The 23,933-nt window shown below is 42.0% G+C and overlaps 1 protein-coding gene across 2 annotated transcripts in view; it reads right to left on the reverse strand.

The window, feature by feature from the left end:
* Window positions 1-23,933, reverse strand: part of LOC115765550 — a 37,883-nt gene that overhangs the window by 5,175 nt on the left and 8,775 nt on the right. Inside the window, exons 1-3 of one of the 2 annotated variants that reach the window (XM_030709183.1) lie at window positions 10,074-10,203; window positions 9,031-9,239; window positions 6,272-6,407 (exon numbers count right to left, since the gene is read on the reverse strand). In XM_030709183.1, the coding sequence (XP_030565043.1) occupies window positions 6,272-6,407; window positions 9,031-9,219 (325 nt within the window). In that variant the 5' untranslated portion in view covers window positions 9,220-9,239; window positions 10,074-10,203. Of the gene's footprint in view, window positions 1-6,271; window positions 6,408-9,030; window positions 9,240-10,073; window positions 10,204-23,933 lie in introns of those variants that run through there. The other variant, XM_030709182.1, reaches the window with a different exon arrangement.

Genomic DNA, 23,933 nt, shown 5'->3' on the forward strand with positions numbered 1-23,933 from the left:
TGACTGCATAAATGCGTACATATTAAATGGATGGCAATTGCATTTGGCTTGTAAATTGCATTTCTGTTTGACTTCAGTTCCATAAAAATTGCATTTAAAAAAAGAATGTGCAAATTAAATTGAAAGAAAATTGGTTTGAATGGACACAGATATATACGAACAAAACTACAATCGATATGCCAATAATAGCATAAGAAATATTATTTCTATGGCCAAGGCTGGCAAAATGGGCAAATATGAGTTCGCAAAACCCGGATTTTATGAATAGACAGATTTTTGAGCAATTATGAATATCCCTTTTAGCAAAAAGCAATTATCTAATGTAACTATTGAAACGGCAATTTCAGCATATGGCCCATTTCTTCACAGTCAAGCTAAGCTTTGTATTAAAAGGATGTCTGAAAGATTAAATTGCTTAATAAAATACATGAACAATTTATGAGTAGAGAATATATATTTTCCACGTGGCAGAGAACTCTCTCTTTGTTTATATTTTTACAAATTTATTTAAAATCATACGCATAAACATTAAATAAAGATTAATTTAGATGTATTTAAATTAAACTATGCCCAGTAAACAATATATGTATCAAACGGTTCGAACAATGCGATTAAAAAGACTTTTACGCCAGAAGCTGGGCTTGAATTTTAGCAGAGATCCTTAAAAATGAGTTTGAGGCCGATCGATTATAAAAAAGTAAGTTTCATGCATGTAATCATCTATGCATGTACGCATGTAAGCATGTATGCATGTGTGCATGTATGAAATACCCCTGAAATAAGTGAATTTGAGCAAAGATCTTTAAAAATGAGTTTAAGGCCGATCGATGATAAAAATGAAATTTTTTGCATGCATGTATGCATGTATGCATGTAAGCATGTATGCATGTAAGCATGCATGCATGTGTGCATGCATGAAATACCCCCCAAATGAATTTGAGCAAAGATCTTTAAAAATGAGTTTGAGGCCGATCGATGATAAAAAAGAAATTTTTTGCATGCATGTAAGCATGTATGCATGTATGCATGTAAGCATGTATGCAAGCATGCATGTGTGCATGTATGAAATACCCCTCAAATGAATTTTTCGCAAAGATCTTTAAAAATGAGTTTGAGGCCGATCAATGATAAGAAATTAAGTTTCATGCATGTAATCATGTATGCATGTAAGCATATGTGCATGTACGCATGTGAGCATGTATGCATGAGTGCATGCATGAAATAGCCCTCAAGTGAATTTGAGCAAAAGTCTTTAAAAATGAGTTTGAGGCCGATCGATGTTAAAAAAGAAAGTTTCATACAAACGTTTTTAATTATTTTTCGGTTGGAATTTCCCGAAGTCCCGTCTTAACGTGCAGTTTCATCACACAAGGTGAAATTTGCAGCTCCCTAGCTCTTAAGGTTTGGGTTGTGTGTTGATCACCAATCTGTCGGTAGTGACTGTCTGGACTGGGTCAGACAAGACAAACAGTTCTATATATAGAGATTTGTGGGAATTTCCTTTACTTTTGTACAATTATTTGTATTTGTTACACGTTCCTCGCCTGGCAGTTAAGATCAAAGACCTTTTTCACACTCCTCTGGGCAGCGGTCTGATAATTGTTTTCATATTATATGGCTATTTTTTAAGCCAACGCCATATTGTCGCACTTTAGTTTTATTTGTCGCATAAATCTAAGGGCGCCCGTAGCATGCCACACACCACGCACACACCGCACTCGCCACACACACACACACACACACTCACATACACGCATATGGGTGTGTTTGCAATTTATTCTGGTAAAAACTCAGCACGCAATGGCAACGCCAACAACAATATTTGGACCTGCGGCGACGGCTGGCACACGGAACGAGGACCAGAACCAGTAGAAGGAGCAGCAGCAGAAAGGGGACAAAGCCCAGACCGTGTGGCAGGACCTCATAGTGGCCAGGACAAGGCAAGCTGCAATAATAAGTCGAGCGCTGGAGCTTGGGGCAAGGGGCGAACATGGAACATGGCTCAAGTATATTTCGAGCATTTTCCTATGACTAAGCAGTTTTGGGTTTCCTTTTTTCTTTTTTGATCACATTTTTGCTGCTCGTTTGCTACCTTTTGTTCAGCCAAAAAGAATACGAGGAACGAGGCAGGAAAAAAAAGATGGAAAACATTACGAAAATCCTAGCGAAAAGGTGAAAAAGCGTCTAAGGCAGCAGCCGAGCTGCCTGCAAGCGACCAAATGCCACCGACAAAAATAACAACAACAACAATTCTTGGGAGCATTTTAAGTGGCAACAAATGGAGGGGGGGGGAGGCTTTTCAAGCTGCGCATCTAGTCAACACAGCTGGGGGTGCCTTTTAATATGCTGTGGTATGTTCTTCCCTTATTTTATTTATTTTGTTTCTCTTTTTTTGCTGGAAGAGGGAAAGGGAAAGGGAAAGAGGGAGGTAAGCGCACTTTGCAGCTGCTGCGGAGCAAGCGCTAAGCTGGGCCAGGGGCTTGCGGGCTGGATATTTGGAAGTGGGCTGCCAGCAGCCACTTGATCTATATGCAAAGCCTGTGTGCTTGTGTGAATTATGCACATGTTGGGCCTTGAGTCGCAAATTCTGACTTGCCATTAAGTGTTGCTCAAAAATGTTCATAAACATTTGCAGCCATGAATTATGAGCAGCAGCAGCAGAAACCAATCCAAGTGCTTTTTCTCTGGTTATTCAATTCAGCTGAATTGAAATCAAATATTCTTTTAATATGGCCGCACATTAATCTTACAGACTTAAGGACTTTTGGTGCATTTATCAAATTATCTGTAGCGAACATATATTTTAACTAAGACAGAGAAATCAATTTTGGAAAACTCATGAATGACAATCAGATTGAAAAAGGATGTCAATGAAATTAGAGTTTAAATATTTGCTTGAGACCAAAAGAAATGGAGCTCAGTATATCTCTCAGCTCTGATATCCCGGAGCTTTGTTATTAAGCTCTCTCCCGCTGTGCCCGGAGTTGGTGTTTCCCTTTTAACATTTACAATTCATTAGCAAGGCCATCTCTGAAGGGGTTAACTGGAGCTGGAGGGAGCAGCCATAAATGTCTTGTAGTTTGCTGCGTGGCCACTCAAAGCTCATAAAAATCACATTTAATATTTTTTTATTATTTTTTCTTCGCCTACGAACTGGTGTTGCAGGAGCACTGGGGGGTCCCTGGACATGCAGGTCCTTATGGGGGCAATTGCTTTTTATATTGTAAAATCGATAAGCGATCACATTATAAGTATGTGCATGCGAGACGTGCGAGAGCGAGACAAGAAACTCAGCAGGAAGCACCAAAGTGAGTTATATGTATGTTTGTCCTTTAAAGTGCACTTAACCATAAATTCACGCACACACACACGCACAGAAAAGGGAACAGGACATATGCAGCGCCTCGCGCCTTGCGTGCTCATTAATTATAAAACAACGCGCTTTACTTTTATTTCTGGAACCGTCGAGCACCAGATACAGATACGACAACGACGAGGACGAGAACGAGGACCCACAGCAATGGAATAACAGTAGCTGTAACTGGTTACAGTAATGTTTTCTCAGCTCAAACATGCCCTCAACGACGCAGCGCAGCATATCGTGCATTAAAAATCGTAGCCATATGTAAAGCCAAAGATAACAAACGGAGCAGGAGGGCCGCTTGGGGAGCAGGAGTTGCCAACTGTCGCGATTTCCACTGTTGCCAGCCTTTAAGTCGTTTTCGAAACAGCACACAGCAGCCGTCCAATGCGGCGTATGAGTAATGGCTGCCGCAGCATAGAGCCAAGCCAAGCCAAGCCAAAGGGGAGAGCACAGCTCGACACATTTTGACCGCAGCAGAGGCAGCCTTTGCGTAATGTAAATTTCAATTGGTAAGAAGCAGCAGGTAAGCACGGGGAATCCCCGCTAGACTTAGTCCTAGTCTAGAGGGGAACATAAATGTCAAAGAGGTGCCAGCACATTGCGATATAAAATTCCAAATAGATACGGGCTGTATTCCTGGTTAGAACAAATATTTGTATGTAAATATTTTGCATAGGTTTTGATTAAGGAGCAGACAATCGTCATGGATTATTTGGCACGGTGGGGCAAAGCCAATAAATACAAATACAAAAAATATTGCTGCAAACATTTAATTTCGAATTATTTGTGGAAGCGCGATTATATTAAGGAAATTTAAAGCAAACAGTTTATTTGATTATGCTTTTTTGAACGTGATTTCCAGTTGTCGTTTCGCTGTGCTGTTGCTTGTGACAGTGGGGCAAAAGCAATGAAGAGAAAAGTATTTGAGCAAACATTTCATTTCGTATTATTTGTAAAGGCGCGAGGAAATTAGGTAAATTAAAAGTAAACAGTTTATTTGGTTATTCTCTTTTGAGCGTGATTTGCAGTTGTCGTTCCACTGTGCTGCTGTTTGTGTCCACTGTGGAAACGGGCCCAGGGAAAGCACGAAGTAAACGCACTAAAGCATTTTTTATGGCTCACTTGCAGCAGCAGCAGCAGCAGCAGCTTCGGCCATAACCAAGATGATGTGAAGGGGAGTGGGAAATTTGGAGGACGAACAGAATGATGAGGATGCGGCTGCTGCTGCTGCTGGCACAGTTGTTGATGATGATTCGCCAGCTTTGCCCCTTTTCGGTTCGATTTGCCATGCCCGCCCACAGCTCTTTGGGGACACTGGGGACTGGGATCTGGGTACTGTGGACTGGGACCTGGGTACTGTGGACTGACAGCCCTTTTCTCTTTTTTTTTTTGCTGTTGTTCAACGAGTCGAATGTCGCCCAATTGGCAGCGCCGAGGACATTGTTTAATATGCAAAACCATTTCCGCAACATTCCGATGCGTCTGAGCCGTTGTTCTTAGGGGTTGTTAGAGAGCACAAGGGATTGCCAAAGGCTGCCAAATCAGCATGAAATGTGCTCAAAGTGGGCGTCAAGTGGGCAGCCAGCTAAACATAATGATCATAATGCTGATCATGATGATGATGATGATGGTGATGAGCTGGAGCTGCCCCGAGGCACTCGCTGCTTACCGCAGCGGCTGCTGCACATATTGATAGCTGTTTGATTTTTTATGAGTTTATAAATTTGTGATTAGCTGCCGGCTAACGCCGGGCGCCTGGCGGCTGCTGTGGTTTCTGATTGAGTTGTGGCTGCGTGGCGCAAATTCCAATAAAATTCTAAGCCAAAGCACTTTGCATATGCATGTAAATATAATGCAAAGTTTTGCGAGTTTTCCGAGTTTCCCAAGTGCTCTTGACAAAAGGCAACGGTGGTACTCGCTACCCGCCGGCAGATGGCTCTTTGTCTTAACCCATTGTTTTTACTCAACTAAATCGCACGACATGAAAACATAATTTTACTTCAAATTGCAATGACAGTTGCAGCAGCCACGCCCATACACTTGCAATTGCATGGCAGCGCATTTATCTACACACACACACACAAACATACACGCACACCCTTCGTGGTGGGGCGTCGCATTCACATGCGAGTGCGCCTGAATGTATGCAGCTCCGTTGGCTTTTGTTATTGCGACTGCGACTGCGAAGAGGACGACTGCAAATTCCATTTCAATTGTTTGCTTAGATTATGCAGTTGTATTAAGTAAAAAAGCGAACAGAATGGAACCAGGGCTGCAACAGCAAAAACAGAAAAGTGAAAAGGCTTTAAAGCAAAGGGAGGCTGCGACTGAGGCTGAGGCCAAGGCAGCGCAGGGCGTTCTTATAAGGATTCACACAACAGCCGCAGCTGAGAATGAATTTCATTATGCTCGAAGGCGACAAGTTGCAAGGTCTCAGCTGTGTTGAAAGTCCTGTGGCTGCCTTGATAAGAGTGCGGTTTAAGGTAAAAACAATTAAGATATTGCTTTGACCAGATTCTCACCTGTTTCTGCAATTTAAGCCCAACACAAAAGTACTCAAAAATTTGCCCACTACAATCTGTTGCAATCTCAATTTCTATATAAAATCTGTTGTTCCTTTCGACTTCTGTCAGCGTTTTGTCGCCTTTCGTCTCCTATTTTCTCTCGCCTTGGCAATTCTGTTGCACATCTTTTGCCCCGCCCCAAAACTGAAGCCCACTTGAAGCTGTCATTCAACAACATTGTGCACTGCCGTAGATATTCTGAACCATTAGCATTTTAATGAAATTCTTGTTGTTTTTTCACACATTCATTCAACTGTTCTTCTCCTCCTGACTTATTGCATTGCATTTTCTACTGAGCAGTTTTTTTTTATTAATATGAGGCACTCTAGACTCTGAAACTTACCCACAACGGTCATTGTCTCCGACTCGGAGACGGTGTTAAAGGCGGGCGCCTCGCCGGACACCTCGCAACGGTACAGGCCGGAAGTTTGGAGCGTTACGCGTCGCAGCATTACCTGCGTGTCCGAGGAGTTCCTCAGCTGTTCGTGGAAGAGAGAGAGAGAGTGGAGAAAACGGCGAAGAATGTTAGTTAAATATTTTGCAAGTCGAAATCAAAATAAATTACTGTGCCGTGACTCGACAGTAGGTCGCCCCAAGCCTCAAAATGAAGGCAATTAGATTTACAGATTTACAGATTTTCACAATTTCAGATTTTGCTTTTTGCGGTTGGGCTGCCTTTTTTGACTCAAAAATTAAGATTGATGATGATTTGTTGAGCAAACGGAGAAGAAGACGGACTAGAAGCCGTCGCTCAGTGTATATATTATTAGTTTAAGGTTTACCAGCCTTCAGACAGGCACTGGGCGTGGTCAAAATGTAATTTGGTCAAGAGCCCCACAGAGCTGCAGAACAAAAAGCACAAGTCATAAGCTAGAGCCAGAGCCAAAAGCAAGCAATGAAATATCTGGAAACAATCGTAACATTCCGCACACACCAACTGCATGAATATGTACGCAACTGTGTAACCAGTGCAGAAAGCATGAGAATGTAAGTGGGAAAAGCATGTGTGGGAGATGTGAAGGAGCTGGAGATGGCGATTGAGATGGAGCGGTGGCTGTTGTAAAAGTCGCTCAACATCTTTGCCAGAAACAATTGCAGTCAAGTTCTTTAAGTTGCAGTTTTATTATCACACACACAGGGACACACAGACACACACAGATACCCACACACACGGACACGCAGCTGAAAGTGGTTGCTAAAGTTTTCATTTCTTTCCATTTTCCTTGACGGCGCTACCCGAAAAACTTGTCGAGCAAATTTTTATGAAAATTCCATGCTCCCCTCCGGCCCCCCTCTTTATCATCGCCACAGCAAGCTCTTCTCTGCGCTTCTCACTGCTGCAAACAATCACAAAAGTCACGTTCAACATTATTTTTGGTTTGTTGCTTGTTGCCCGCAGCCCCCCGCAACCCGACTTACTTCCATTACCCCGTTACAATGACTGCGAACTGGCTTTGTTTGTTTCTTTCTAGTGCTTAAGCCGATTCCTTCCTGCACAGAGTGAGCGGGAATAGGGGGCAGGGCGACTCTGGCTTGCCAATTTCTATGAACGCTCAAGTTGTCAGCGCCCGCTGCACAAACAGTCGAGCATGGAAACGGGAGAGACCGGCAGGCCTCTCCAGCCCAAAAGCCCGGCCACAATTCAAATTGTAGTCGCCTTTTAGTGCTAAGGGACGGACAAGGAACGACTGAGGGGGGTGTACTGCTTCGCTTTATTGCATATCCCTTGGTACGTGCGGGCGCCATTTTGTTTATGATGGCTGCAACAAAATGCAATTCACACAATTTATTGTGATTCCCAACCCGTTCTGGCAGTTAACAGCTGTCAGCTAAGCGAAACGCTCAACAGCTAGGAATTTCTACGAAACATTTTTGCGCTAATGTGAAGTACCTGTTGGAAGCCGAATTAAATGAGGTGTAGCGTTCTCGTTCTCGTTCTTAACTAAAGTTGAATCCTACGGCAAAAATTCAAGTATTATGTAAAGACTTTAATAACAAGCTTTAATATGGCTTAGTATTAAATTCATTCAATAATTAAACGCGCAGCTTTCTGGAGAACCCTTAGAAAGTCGAAAGCCAGATATACGCATATATGCCTGCATTTATTTATTTTCTTTTTATTATGCATGCACTTTAATAAGCCACAAAATGCCAGCAATTATGCTTAACAACCGGCCACAATCTATGTCACCTCGGGACGCCCCACCTTTCGGCTGTAACTGGCCTTTGTTCCGATCACGCATACGACCATAAATATCTGCTACATGAACACAACTCTTTCATGTCTAAATGTAGACATTCACGCCTACACTTTACGTTACGCACAGTCAGCCGGATAGGGGGGGCGCGTCGCAAGGACGAGCTGTGGCCCGGGCACGCACAAGCTATAAAAGTCGCGCTCGCGTTGCTCATACGCCGCGTTGGCCGTACGTCAATTGCCTTGGCTTTGCTTTATTTGCCATTCGCTTTTGCCTTCGCAATTTTTGTGCTGATGCAGACTTCGACATGGACGTGGACGTGGTGGACGTGGACGCGGCTGTCAACAAATGCCACACAAAGTAGACGCACTTAAGTGCTTTAGCAAATTATTATTATTATTATTATTAGAGTTCGGCTCAGGCAAAGTGGGTTCAGGCGTAGGATTGGCAGCTGTAAGTGATTTTGGCTGTGCAACCTTTTCAATCGCAATTGAAATTGACTGACGTGTACAATGTACGTTAAACAGCAGAGTCGAAGGGCCAAACCGCAACGTGACCCAACTTAAGCAGCGAGAAAGAGTGGGAAAGCATTTTTATGGCTAACAAAAAATTACATCAACATTAAATTAAAGTTAAATGGCAAAACTACGTGGCAGCAATTCCATTTTGCGACGACGTGAAAATAACAACAACGTGGCCAACTGCAACAAGATGTTGAACGCGGCGAGTTCGCTCTCATGGCAATTACATGCTCTTGAAAATAATCATTATGATAAGGCCGTAACACTAAATTTTCCGCAGCATACACTTTCCCCCACACCGCTTTTAACTGCTCGGTAAATTGCAATAAAATTTTAAATTAAATTTTTCGGTCTGCACCTGTTGCTGATTGGGCAATACTCACATCGATGTTGACGCCGGGCAGTGGAAATGCCTGGCCCGGTGGCTTGTCGCGCGGCACATAGCGATAGATCTCGTGCCCATCCTTGTACCATTTAACCGAGTACAGGGACTCGCCGTCCAGGGAATAGCGGCAGCCGAGCAGGGCGCTCTTCAGGCGCATTATGTGATTGGGTATCTTCACCTCGGTCATTGTCAGCGAGCTGGTTATATCTGCAATTAGTGGATAGAGCGAGAAAAAGAAGCAAACGTGAGCATTAGAGCAACAGCAATTTTTTAATGCCAGCCATTTAGTTTTAGCTGCGAACTTTCAATTGTTTTCTATTTTTTTTTCCTCTCTCTCTCTCTCTCTCTCTCTCTTTTTTCAACTGCCAGCTGCATTGTCTGGCCATAAACCCATCTCGGTGGCCCATCTCTATTTATCTGGGCCCCAACCCAGCGCAGGGTAACTAAGTTCACTTTTATGGTCTAATTTTTTTTTTTTGTGGCAAGCGTTAACTTTTACTGCCAGCCATGTTAGCTGCATGCATTAGCTTTCCCAGAAGGTGGCACACATTTCTTTTTTAGCCCAGTTCAGGTTTTTGTACAGAGGAGGGGCTGGGGGTCCATAGTTATTTGCACATTTCAAATGCTATAATCATGAGGATTTATTAAAAAGCTTACGAGCGTGTAAGCGAGCCACACTCGAATCTACGTATATGAATAAGGTTTAACTATGCATGCAATTTTCAAGAAGCTAACACATCAATTTAAGAATCAAAATTCTTCTAAAATTCTATGCATTTTAAAAGCTCATTCCCCCCCACCTCTCTCATTTATGATTTCTCAGTAAAAAATATTGTCTTGTGATTTTGTAGGACAGTATTTTTGTGATCTTTGAATGGCCAGTCTAGAAAATCGATTTCTGACGGCATGCATATAAATACGATTGCCAGTTATGGACTAGCTACAAAAAAAAGCAAAAAAAAAAAAATACTGCTAGCCGTTCGCCATATTTTGCATGTAAAATAGAAAGTGCAGTCAAGCGGCATGGACAAAAAAAAATACCCTGCCGGCTGTCACATGAATTATGCCTGGACGACTCCTGTAGCACCTGCAGCTCCTGCCAGTGCAGCTCCTGCAGCTCGAAGCTTCGATATTACAAATCGTCTGACCGCACAAAAAAATGGCCCAGAGACGAGTGCCCGTTGACTGGACGTCACTGCAGTCTACAATTCACACGGCACAGACTAGACCAGATGTACATGTGCCCCGCCTCCATCTACGCCTCTGGCTGGCCGTGACGGCTAAATAGCCAGACCAATTCGAAAAAAATGGCATAATAAAACCAACGGCAAAGCGTTTAAATCACACAAAAATTCTCATATTTGCTTTTACGACATTTTGGCGCGTTGAAGTTTCACGTTTTATGATTGCACGGCAATTGCAGCAGCAGTTGACCAGAAAACAGAAGCCAAGAGTTGGCAATTGGTTGGCAGTTGCCGTTTGCCAGTTGCCAGTTGCCAGTTGGCAGTTGGCATTGCCATGACATGGACACACCTACTTATTTAATATACCGCGCGATACTTTTCATTTGCCAAAGCTCCGTCTGCATGTGTGTGCGTGTGTGTGTCAAAGGTGAAAAAGCGAATGAGCGAAAGTTGAAAAGGCGCACAAAAAACAAACACACACACACACATTTGTTGCCTGAGTGTGTGTGTGTAACGTATACGCCGCGTGCGGCAAAGCGCCAACCGTTGAATTTATCACATTCACATGCAAATTGCGCCAAACGACCTTATTATGCAAATTGCCAACTGCAAATGGAGAACGAAATTGATTTTCCTGCATTTCTACAACAACACCAGGAGCAGGAACAGGAACAGGAGCAACGACATGCGAAGGAGTTGCGACATGTGCCTTCATATGCCGATGGCCCCAAGCTGCCTGCCTGCCTCCATTTCCAAACCCTTTACCTTCTCCTTTAGCCAGAGCTTGCCGTATTCTGCAACAGTTTTGCAACCGCAGAGCGGTAGCTCCGGCGACGACTACACCTTGCTCCAACGGCGACAAATGGCGAATATATTGAGCTGTCACACGCCCAACCCCAGAACCAGGATGGGTTTATACACACACACCTTTAATATTGAACAATGCGCACACAAGCTCAACTCATCAGATACCCAAGCATACACATGCACATATACAGGTACTGCGAATCGGAATCTGAATCGGAATCGCAGTCGCGACTTGTATAAAAAAGCAAAGTTGCCAGGCAGACAATTGCCACAAAAAAGGTGGCAACCGCAAAATGAGTTAGTTGTTTGCCAGTCAGCAGCCATTTTGCTGCCTGTGTGCGTGTGTGTCTCTCCCTGGCTGTGTGTGTGTGTGTGCGTGTGTGTGTGCATTTGCTTTTGGCCAACAATTTATGGCTGGCATCATAAAAAATAACAGCAAAATATATAAGAAAGGATAAACAGAACAGAAAGTCGTGCATTATAAATTCATTTCCGTTTATATTATGCGAGCTGCTCGTTTGCTTTGATTTCATGATTCGCTTTTGTTGGAGACAACAAAAACGGGCTTAAGATAGGCAATAAAATGTGCTAATAAGCAGAGGAATTGTGTCAAGGAACAAACTATTTCCTATTTAGATTCCTTTCATGTTTGGGATATTTATTGGCATATTAATAGTCTTTGACACAAAATAACTATAATTTTACAAATATTTAAACAGCCAAAGATAACAAGTGAGAGGTTCTAGTCGGGAGCTCCCAACTAGGGGATACCCTGAACCCTCTTCTTGCAACATCAAATGCATATATATATTCTATCTTAGAAGCTATATGTCAAGTTTGGTGACTCTAGCTTTAATTATTTACCAAAATTGCCCAAGAAACATGATATCGATATCGATTTTTATCGATTGCTTGGAAACGGAGTAAGTTATCGATTATCGGAAACAAACTCCATCTGCGCGGGAACTAGGAGCACCTACATCTATTTCAAGTCTCTAGCTCTTATAGGTTCTGAGATCCTTGCGTTCATACATACGGACATACAGACGGACATGGCTAGATCGACTCGGCTATTGGTGCTGATCAAGAATGTATATACTTTATGGGGTCGGAGATGCTTCCTTCTGCCTGTTACATACATTTGGATTTTGCACAAATACAATATACCCTTATACCCACTTTTAATGGGTTAAAGGTATAAAAATAATAATTAAATAGGGTTGAGGTTGAGGAATTCTCATTAAACCAACTTTATAAAAAAAAATAAAACGTTTCGTTCTAATAATGTTTAAAAAGCCACACTTACTAAAGCACAAATAATTAATAATAATAAACTTCCAATTAAAGACATAATCAATTATATATAAAATAATCATTTACATACATATCTCTCCATCAATTTTGATCGAAATATTGGCCCTGTTAGGCTTTTCTTAATTTAATTTATTTAAGCCCAGTTGAATATGCCAAGCTCTTGCTAAGAATAAGCAGTAAAATTAAAGGCATTTTATTTAAATTATAAGTTTCCATTTATCCAGTTTTCTGTTAACAACTGTTCAGCTCAAAGCAACTTGTGTTTTCTTTGGCAAGTTTCTTTTCAACTGAACTGGCGACATCTGCAACACGCCCACCACCCGCCGCCCACCGCCCACCGTTCAACTAAATGCGCCCTAATTGCAGTTACTGACATTTGACTTTATAAATTGGCCAGGCTGTGTTTTTGCTTCTTCAGTTGCGTATTTGCTCGCTTCGCTTTTGAGTGCAAGGCTGGTTGCGTAAATGGCGTGTGTCCTTCTGCTGTTATCCTGCCCACGCCTCCTGCGCTGCCTCGAGTATGGCTCAGCAAAATGCTTGAAGTCAACAACAACAAAAGCAACAACAACAACAACTGACTGCACATTAAAAATTAAAAAAGCCAACTCCGGCACAAGGATGACGACCAAAGAAGCAGCCAGTGGCAAAGCCAAAGCCAAAGCCAAAGCTAACGAAAAAGTTGAAACGTCAACAACAACAAGGGAAACACGAAGAAGCAGCAAAGTAATTTCATGCATCGTTTAATTTTCATTCGGGCTTAATTTGTGCAACGCCCCCCAACTGCTACACTTGACAACCCAACGATCACAGGACACCAGACACCAGACACCAGCTCCCATGTCATATGATGGCAGCAGTTGCCATTGTTATGCTTCTTCTTCTTCTTCTTGTTGTTGTTGTTCAAATGTTGTAATACCCCATTTAGACCTAATACGCGTCAGCCACTTCCAGCAGCAACTCACAATTGAAACGGCAAATAAAATAAATGCCAACAGTCGCGAACTAAACAAAAGTCAAACACACCCCACTCACACACAACCCCACACACACCCGAAACTGACGCCTCGAATTTTGAGACAAATTAAATTAAATGAAGCGCACCCAAAAAATGCTCATCCTTCGCCTGGTGTCGTGCAACCCTTTTGCAGCGTTTCCACTTACCAGCGTTAGGTTATATTTTGAGCTGTCATCAAGAATATTTCTTCTAATATATTTCTAATGATTATATTTTTCCTCGAGTTTCATGTTTATATATTTAACTACAAAAGTTTATCTATAAATTTCTTATCTATTTCCCGGCCATTAATACTGCCTTAAGATCCAGTTTCCACCTGTAGAGGTGAATTTTTCGGAACCGGTGGAGCCAGTGAATTAAATTCAACAATTTTCCACCTTTGCAGCACAAAGTTTCCCAAGTAAAAAGTACAGCCAAAGCTTTCTATTTGGGCAATAAATCCGCCAGTTAACCCTTTTGAAAACATTTGATATATCAGCTATATTTATTTAGTTTATTATAAGGTTATCCACATTTTTATTTAGTTATTCATACTTTTCTTACAGTGGAAACACTGCAAAAGCACTCGCATTTTACGAACGACATTCTTACACGTCTTTTACTGCTTTTCCTCTAAATTCTTTTGGAAATTTAAGGAAGTCAATTTTAAGGGTGGCGTGAGGGAGGGGGGCGGGGCTGCCGTCTTAGTGCTTCTTGACACCCTTTTGCCTTGTAATTGAAATTTTTATAGTTGTCGCGCTTCGTCTGGCTTGGGGCGAAACTTTTATCAGCGCCTCGCGCACTCTTAAAAATAATTTTTAGTGTCACACCCCCTCCATGCCAGCGACATCTCTCCGGCAACAAATTAATCCCTTTATTTGCATAATTGAAAAACATCAGCGGAAGCTGCAAGCCAAATATCAAAATGGCAACTCTGGCATTCAAGCAAAATGGCCTGCGGCTAGCCCCTCCTCCACCAGCTTGTGGACAGGGGCGGGGGTTTGAGGCATTTGTCAAGCGAGCCAACTGTCGCCACATTTTAATGTGACGCCGCCTTCGGGGAGCTATTTAACATTTTTCCAACACTTTGATAATCGCACTTTGCGGCCAGATTAATTATTTACGAGCCTGCGCTACCTGCGCGACGCCGTTTAACCCGCAGACCAACAAGCACACACACACACACACACAGGGAGAGAGCGAGAGAGTCGCACACAAACAAAAGGCCAGGAGTTGTTGTTAAATCTTGGGTAATGCCCAAAGCCGAGCCGGGCCACGGCGCTCAAGTATATTTGTCGCCGGTCTTAAGAGATTGCGGCGCACAATTTCCGCGCCTCCTCCCCTCCTCCCAAACCTCAAGCCAACAGCCGAGGACCTCATTCCGACCTCAAGCCAATTCCACTCCAATTCCGACATGGCAGCGACGACATCAAAGCGCGCGCCGAGTCAGAAGCCAAAAGGCAAAGTAACAAATGCCATTGCGACACGGCTCGCTGGCTGTCAGGCCTAAGGGGGCGGGTGGCGAGGGGTTAAAGGGCCTGTCGTAGGACAGAGGCCCCGAGAGTTAACTTGGCTACCTTGTCGCTTAAATGGGCGACAGTTATCAAACGTAATATTTCAATTGTGGCCCTTCAAGTAGCGCTAAATTGAAAAGAAACACTGCGAGGCGACGCCTTATCATGGACTTAAAGCTGTGTACTATCTGTGTTACCTGCGGTGGGCGTGGCAAAAGTGCAGTTGACCACCTTAAGCCACATAAGCTAGCTTTGGATTACAGGTTAAATAGTGCTCAATAGTGCTCGACTTATGCATACTCTACAATTTAATTGGTATCAAAACAATATATGTAATTATACAAAACATATAAATGAAGCTGTGCCGGATAAATGTATTATTAAAAAGTACAAGGAATATACAAACATTTAGCTATTTCATAGATTACAGGGTATATAAACGAGTATTCATGAAGTACGAGCTACACAAAAGTTTAAAAACAAATGTAGTTAAAAGAACAAACAGAAGAATAGAGGAACAAAGTAAGGATCATAGTCAGGAATAGACACTTTAGTACAGGGTATACAAAAATACTATAAATAATGTACATACACTTGGCCATTTCAGTGATTACAGGGTATACAACATAATTGAAAAAGTTACAATCATATTCATGAAGTACGAGCCACACAAAAGATAATCAATTAATTTAATTAAAATGAGTAGCATGCATATAGAGAAACAAAGTTAGGATCGTATTGAACATAGTCAGCAATATACACATCTTAGCCATTTAATGGAGTACAGGGTATACAAAAATACAATGTGAATAATATATATACACTGAGCCATATCATTACACGGTAAAACACGGAAAATGATAAAGCTACGATCATATTCATAGAGTACGAGCCACATATTGAATATAGTATAAATAAATTTTATTTTATTTCTTTTGTATTTACAGGGTATACAAAAATCAGTCAAGGCGAAGCATTCACACGCAGTGCATTTATAAGGCAAAGCTCAGTTTAGCAGCTAAATTAATATGCTTAATGCAATTTGTGGCACAAAAAGGTGGCTCAAAGTGAGCCAAAGTGAGGTCCGGAACAGCTTTGCGGCGCTTTTGACTTGGCTTGGGCCTTTGTCTCAGTATTTGACTTTGCCTCTGCTTTTGCGGCTAACGATCTCAGCCAAGAGAGCGCGGATTATGCATGTATCGCTCTAGAGAAGGGCTTAAATGGACTAAGAAATGTTCGCAGTTGGCAATGAATAGTCAAGCGAAAAGGAGCTTAATAAAAATGAGAATGTGGTGTGAAAAATGTGAAAGTTTATATGAATAAGAACTGAAGAGTTGTAATCCGGGCAACTGAAAAGCGCGGATCCAGCCGCCGACTAATTTGTGGATATTCTGATGTCTTAGCTGAACGCCAGAGAAATGAATGGAAGTTATATAGAAGGCAGGTGAGTTTGTTGCCAAATAATCTATGTATATACCACACGATATATTGTATAATCTGGTCTTATAAGAAAATTATTCTCTACACTTCACGTAATTATTTTGTTAAGAGTCTCTTCAATCGCAAATGCCACGACTATATTATATACTCGATATATATACTATACAATATAATGCATAATCTAGTATTATTATGTAGGAAAATAATTCTGTACACTTGAGTTAATTATTTTGCTACAACTCTCGTTAGTTGCATATGCCACAACTATTCTAAAAGCATATAGAAATGGAAGCACCTAGCATTTCGGCATGTTCCCAATTTAAAAGCATTTTTAATGCCCATGGCCAACTTTACTAACTGGGCAGAAACAAAAAGAAGAAAACTATTTTAAAATAAATACATGCATGTGCATGTATGTTTTCCTGTGTAGCTGTGCATGTGTGTGTGTGTGTGTGTGCGTGCTGTACACCTGCTGTGCCTAAATATACCAGTTAAAGTAAAAGGCCAAAGTGAAGCGGCCCGACTTTTTTTTTTTTTTTTGGCTTGTGTTGCTGTTGCTGCTGCCAACGAAAAGTGCTACCGGCATAATTTGCAGCACTTCCTTCTATTCAAGTTTCTGGCCGCCTCCGGGAAGGAATGGGTCAACTAACGCCGGCACACCTTCACAGGCAGAGTGTGGAGACTGGCAACTGGCACATTACCATGCTCAGGCGGAGATCCAGGCTGGGGCCATATTCATGCCCATGTCCATGTCCGAAAATTCGTTCGCATACGTATTATACTTGCACATTTCTTTGGCACAGCGTGCTTTATAAATAATTCAGTGGGCCGAGACTGGCCTGGGGGTGCTTTAATGAGGCCAAAATGAATGAAGATTGGCAGCCCGGCCATCCGAAGTTTAAACAATTTATGTAACTTTCATAAGTTGAGCAATTTGAAATTTATGAAAATTTAACAGACACCGAAACAGACAGACAGACGGACGGACGGACGGGCAGAGTGAGTGAAAGCCAAGAACACGATGAAGATGGACCTGAAAATCAGTCCAAGTCCCAAGGCTTTCGCTTTCGCATGCGGCAAGAGTTGAAGTTGAAGTCGTTTCCTGCGCATCAAAAGGTAAATCCACAGCAGGCCAAGGAGGAAGGCGGAAGTGGGCGGGCCCCAAATGCCTGGCAAAAATCAATTTCATATAAAAATTCAAGCAAATTTTATACGAACCTTTTGCTCGAGCAAAACTTGATGCCAATATGTCTGGACCTGTGTCTGTGAGTGGGTGTGTGTGTGTGTGTGTGTGGTACAAAATATATGCAAAATAAATGTGTATGTAACAGTAAATTGTGTGTGTGTGTGTGTGAACTTAATGATTATGCAAATTGGCATATAAATCGATTGGCAATGCCACAAATTGATGTTAGTTCTACACCGGCGACAGTTTCGACCAGGAGCTGCGAGTGGGCGGGGCGGTAGATTGGTCGGGGGGAGTGGCAGCTGGACCCGAGCTGGCGGGCGAGTGCTGCTGGCAAGTGAAGCATAATAACTCATGCCCCAAGTTGTGGCCTTAATGGCTGGCAAGCTCGTCAACGCACTATAAAAATGTCATTATCAGTGGAAAAGTTTTGCTTATATCAAGCATCAAGTGTAAAAAAAATTTGCATATTTCGCAAGACACAAGACGCGACTGGGGCTGAGTGGACCCAGAGCAAGGACCAACGAGCAAGGACCAAGGACGAAGCCATAACGCCGTCTGCTGGCGCTGAAGTTGAAAAATGAAAAGAAGCACCGAAACCAAAGCAAATTCAATTGGCAACTGAACACAGTGCTGGTCGACTGCTAACAGCACGCTTATCATTAAATTCGAATATCAATCAATTTATCATAGAAGCCCAACCGAAGGCGTTGACAACAAGGACACAAGCCAGCAGAAGCCAAGACAAAGTTGCGCAAGCTGCGGCAAATCAGGTGCCAGTTGCAGTTGCAGTTGCAATTGCATTAGCAGCTAATGCTAATGCAATTGACAGATGACTTCACTAATGTGTTAATAATTTAATGCCAAATCTCTTTTATTTTTATGCATATATTTAAAGGAATATATATATATTGCTTAATCTTAGCCTAGCTAATGAATGAAAGTGAGAGCCAAAAATAAGTTAGGAATTATTTGGGATTGCATAACAAATCACAAACCTAAAGGTCTATTAAATTTTGGTATCAAATTGCTACCCCCAAATAATTTTCCATTATTTTCCTAAATTATCACAAATTCTCGAAACGTTCGAGATTCTTCTTCTCAATTTCGCTCAAATATCTTATTTCCAGCCTTGAGTCTTGATTGTTCAGTTATCGATATGCAATTAATTTTAAAGAATTGAACAATATGTGAGATATTTTCTTTGAATGTATCTTTGAAATTTGCAATAAGTATTAATTTTGGTTTATCATCCATTTGGCGCATAATTAAAATATAAAGCTACATAAAATCAACAAATATGCGAGAACGCATAAAAACAATAACGAAAGTAATCAAAAAATGGGGCACTTTTCTGTTGTTGTTCTGTTTTTGGTGTTGGCCAAGTTCGGCAGCTGTTTTTATAGCTCATAAATTCGTAAGAAGCTGGTAAAAAGGCACTGCCAGAGTCAAGACATCCGAATTCATTGGCTTTTGCCATGCTAAAAATATGTATATATAAAAATTTTCATCCTTTCGCTGTTTCGAGGGGGGAGGGGGTGAAGTCGTAGCCGGCACCAAATCAATACAAAATTGATGAATATAAATGATCATAAAAAACAATAAAAAGCAATGCCAAGAAAGCATCTGGAGTTTGCCAAAAGAAAACAAACGGGGCCAACAGCCAGTTGGAACAAGAGGTTGGAGCCAAAGCCTTGTCCTGATTTGGTTATAAAAATCCCGGCCACGTATTTTGTGTTCTGTTCTGTTCTGTTTTCTTTCGCAATGCGATTTGCGTAACTTGAATTGGCATTGGTTCTGCTTTAAAGCTAGAGACAACAAGAGTTTAGAGCTTCGATTTGGCCACGCATGTTTTTCATGTTTTCCAGGCAAATGCATTTCATTTATTATTTAAGGTATATTCATATGATTCTCTATAATCGTCATCAGTCACTCGTTTGAAATTAATTTCGCGGAATAAAGCGGAGGGGCGAGCAAGGCGCGGAAGTCCTTGTCCTTTATGCTACGCTCTCTCTCCGTCTGACTGCTTTCCGGCATGTCCTTGTCGCATGTCTGCGCCTGGCATCTATGGCAGCCCAGTGAGCCGGAGCCGGAGCCGGAGCCGGAGCCAGGGCCATTGCTTCGCTTGATTTCAAGCGTATCGTCGTTTATCGGCGCAATCTAAGTACACACACACGCGCACATATCCCAGAAAGAAATGAAGTTTAAGTAAATATGCATAGACAAATAGACACACATGCACACACATGCACGTAAATATTTATATACACAGACATGGCTTTGACGGGAAATTGATTTCAATCAATCAAATGTTGTGATTACTTTACTGAAGTGCCACATCTTGGCACCATTCTGTCAGAGCTATATCCACCAGTTAAAGATCTGCCGTCTGCGATATCCCTGCGGCTGTTTGCAAGCCATTAGCAATAATTTACTTAAAGGCTTAAGTGAAATTTAAGACTCCATGCCACTTAACAGCACACGATTTGCACGCGTCTTTGTCTTTGATACTCTACTTAAATTCGAGTGCTGACAAAACATTGACATTGACCCATCCAAGTTGGGCAAAGCCTCACGAAATATGTAAGTACTCTCCATTGAGAGCTTTGTCAAGGCCATTAAAGTTTGTTGCCGGCTCTGCACTGTGCTCAGCATATTTGTATTAATGTTAAAAGTCTGGCTTAAATTGTCTAATAATCATTTAAATATTCTTCACAACATAAGCTTGAGACCAATATTTGCTCAGCTGTGGATATTCAAGATTTCATATATCTAGTTGTCTTTGGGCTTTTATTAAGTTGCATCAATAATCCACTAAATCTATTTATTATGAGTAAATATAATTAATTTTAATTAAATATTTTTGAATATTATTATACTGATTTCTTGTTTCGACTCGACTTGCAATTGATGTAATTAATTGAATTTATTAACTGATGCGTACAAATATTATTGATAATTGACTTAATGCAGAATAAAAGTCAATTCGAGTTGCAGGTGGAGTCGTAGTCGGAGTCCGCAGTGAGTCGCATTTGCAATCGAATGGAATATTAAATATTTAATTAAGCTGCGCGCGCATATTAAAATTGCATTAAAAATGTCATGCAAATATTATTTTTGCGTCAATTGGAATAATTCAGCCCAAGCCCAAGCCGCATTAATCCATAGCATATATAAAAAAATGATTATACTTGCAGCTGTGAAATGGCCGAAGCAGCCGCAAAAGCTATAAAAAATTCGAATATGTTGCCGGGCAGCGAGTGAATAACTGAATATCTGAATGCCGAATCTCGCGCGGAACGAGGCCAAATGGTTGGTTAACAGCGTCCCAAAGCCGAAAAGTAGTTGTCACTGCGCTCTCTCTCTCTCTTTGACATTGAGCCAACGAGGCGTATGAGTGCTGCATTGCCCACCGCAGGCCCTGCTTGTGGGCAGGGTGATGGAGGGGGTGGTGCCGGGCTGGGGGCGCGGTCGGGGTCGTTGGGTTGGTTGTCAAAGTTATTGACAGCTGTAAAGTTTGTCTGCGCATCATTTGCCATCTCTTTCTGGCAAATATGCATAATAAAATGCAAAAATTTCAATTAAAATTTCATGATATGCACAAAGCGGCCAACTCCATGGGGTCACAGGGGGCGGGGGATGCGCGCCGACAAAAAAAAAGCAAAAACCAAAAAATCATACACTCACACACACACACTAGCACACACGCACAAAAAGTCGCGACAAATGCACAAAAGTCCAAATGTGTGGCCTGAAATTGTCGACTGGCATAATGAAAGCAGCTGCACAGTGCCCACGACACACACACACACACACACACATGCATGCATGCACCCACACCCAGACACACACACACGCACACACACACACAGTGAGTAAATTCATGTGCAGTTGTTGGCATGTGCTCATTGGGGCCATTGGCAGCTCTGCGGTAGCACCAACTGCACACAAGTGCTGCGCATTTGGCAAAAACATTAAGAATACCCTGCAAATTGGTTGGTTGGGTCATGCCGAACTGAGCAGCAGGCAAGGCAAGGCAGACAAAATTCAATTAATTCGAGAATATTTATATAGAGTTAACCATCTGGCAAACACATAAAGAATACCCTAGAAATTGCTTGGGTCAGACCGAGCCCAGCAGCAGGCGAAACACAAACACATCGATTGGATGAGACCTCTGTAATCTCCTCCGCCTAGCCAGACGATTTAGGTCTCTTTCCAAATTAGATCGGAAGAGAGAAGCTGTATTTATTAAGCGCCCCAAAAAAATAATTTATGAATATTTACATATAGTTGTTCTATTAATGCAAAACATTTCAACATTTTATATTGAAAAACGAGAAGTTCTATTTATTGAGTCTCTCCTTAAACTTTGAGTAAGGGTATGCAGAAGTCTGCATATAAATTGCCTGCACAACAGCTCGTTATTTTGTTATAATAACTTTTGAATTTTTCGCTTTTTGCATAATTTGCGCCACAATTTTAGTGCTGAGCTTTGCTTTTTGTCAAAAGAAAAAAAGAAAATACAAAATGAAAAGGGGAAAAATAACATTTAAAATGATGGCCATAATTTAGCTAAAAATTTGTTGTTGGCCAGCTGCTAATGCTGCTTTATTGTTATGGCTACTTTCGGTTGTCGCACATATGATGCGAGCACTCAAATGAGTGCTGAGTGCGTGTGTGTGTGTGTGTGTGTGTGTGTGAGTGAGTGTGAGTGTTAGTCATATGCATATGCAAATGTAGATGTTAACAGCATGTTTGGCATGCTAATGCTCGGCATGTTGTCATAAATCCTGGGCACAAATCTTCCCATCTGCCGTGACCTTTCAACTGATGGCCATAAAACTGCCGCTCTGGCTACTTTACAGCTTTAAGAGCCCGGCTCTGCCATTGGAGAGGCGGCCGGCCGCGATAAGCTTGCCCGGCAGAGTTGGCTTAACCCATCCGCTCGGACTCGTATATCACCATCAACGCCGGCAACGGACAGCCACCCATTGATTACCACTTACCAAATAAATTACTCGACGGCAGCCAATGGCCAGGGTCCAGGGGCTGGCTTGCTGCACAAAACTTTCTCTTTACAACTTTCACTGAGCCGGAGGCGCAATTTTTCTGCTCTATTTGCGCTCGTCTGTTGCCAAATTCACTGCAAGCACCTAAAACTAACATAGAGATGCCATTTGCCAGGCGCTTCCCAGTCGCGCTCGAGTGCGTCGAGTCGAGGACGAAAGTGTTGGGCGCGGCATTTCACTGCCAGCTTCCCCTTTCGCCATTAGCGCCCAGCGATGGGCACGTGACAGGACTTCAAGTGCGATCAAAGAAATCACATATTTAGATAACATCTCTTTTATCTCAGCGTAGAGTCCTTGCTCATTTAAGAGTGATAGCTGAGAGATATAAAATATGAAAGTGATATTTCGGGCTGAGAGGCCTTTCACTAGACAAAAGGCCCTCTTAATGGAACTTCCAGCCCCTTTTCGGGGGTCCAGTAAAATAGGGTTAGTAAGATAAGCATTGTAATATATTTGAGTGTTTGATAACTCTTTTATTATGAGGCAGCTCTGATATAAGTCATAGGGATCGGAAGTTCCGATAACTTAAATATAAAGTGTGTACATATTTCCATCATTTCATAATACTGAAACTCTTCTTTTGGAAGATTCACTTCTCTTCCGTAGATAATATAATATATAATGTATAATTGTGATTTGGGCACACTTCATGAGCAACCAATTCGAGGACAACAGTGTCAAAAGCAGCATTTGCATAAGGCTTCAACGTCACGGAGGCTGTCGGGAGGCTCTGGGGCATTCCCTCTGTATAAATATATAGTATTTGAGCGTTGTCATTCCGAAAAACCTCTCCTTCTTTTGCTTGCTTTACAAGCTAGCGATTGTTTCGAGTCCTTGCACTCCTATTTTACTCTATGCAGCAACTTTTCTTAGCGAAATGAATTTCTAGATTCACAGAGCTTTTTAGATTTCTATGCTGTGCTGCATACTTTTTATCACGCTGCCATCTCGAACTACTCAGCTGGCGGTGCCCGAAAGTATGCTACATTTTCTTTAACTTGTGTGTTAACATATTTTTCGAGCATTTGTCGCTCTTTGTTTGAATTCCAGGAATGTGTTGGAGGAAATGACAAAAGTGAAAATATTTCAAGCAGTTGTCCCCCCTCCCCCTGCCAGCACACTTACACATGGCACATGTGCACACTATCTCTCTGTGTGTGTTAGTGTGCTGGTGTGTTTGCGTTTTTGTGCAAAGCGCATTAAATACACACACACACACGCACACTCATGCAGACGCACACTTTAGCAAATCGATTGAATTGTCTTTTCCGCTTTTGCGAGCTGCTTACATGGCTTAGACTAAGCGTTGACTTGGCCAGCGCCACTACCCGCGCGGGGGGAGGCCCCGTGCCACCCATTGAATTTGTTCGTTGATTATGTCAAATAGGGC

Source organism: Drosophila novamexicana, unplaced genomic scaffold (assembly GCF_003285875.2).
Source record: "Drosophila novamexicana strain 15010-1031.04,08,12 unplaced genomic scaffold, DnovRS2.1 tig00000974-arrow-arrow-pilon, whole genome shotgun sequence".
Lineage (NCBI taxonomy): Eukaryota > Metazoa > Arthropoda > Insecta > Diptera > Drosophilidae > Drosophila > Drosophila novamexicana.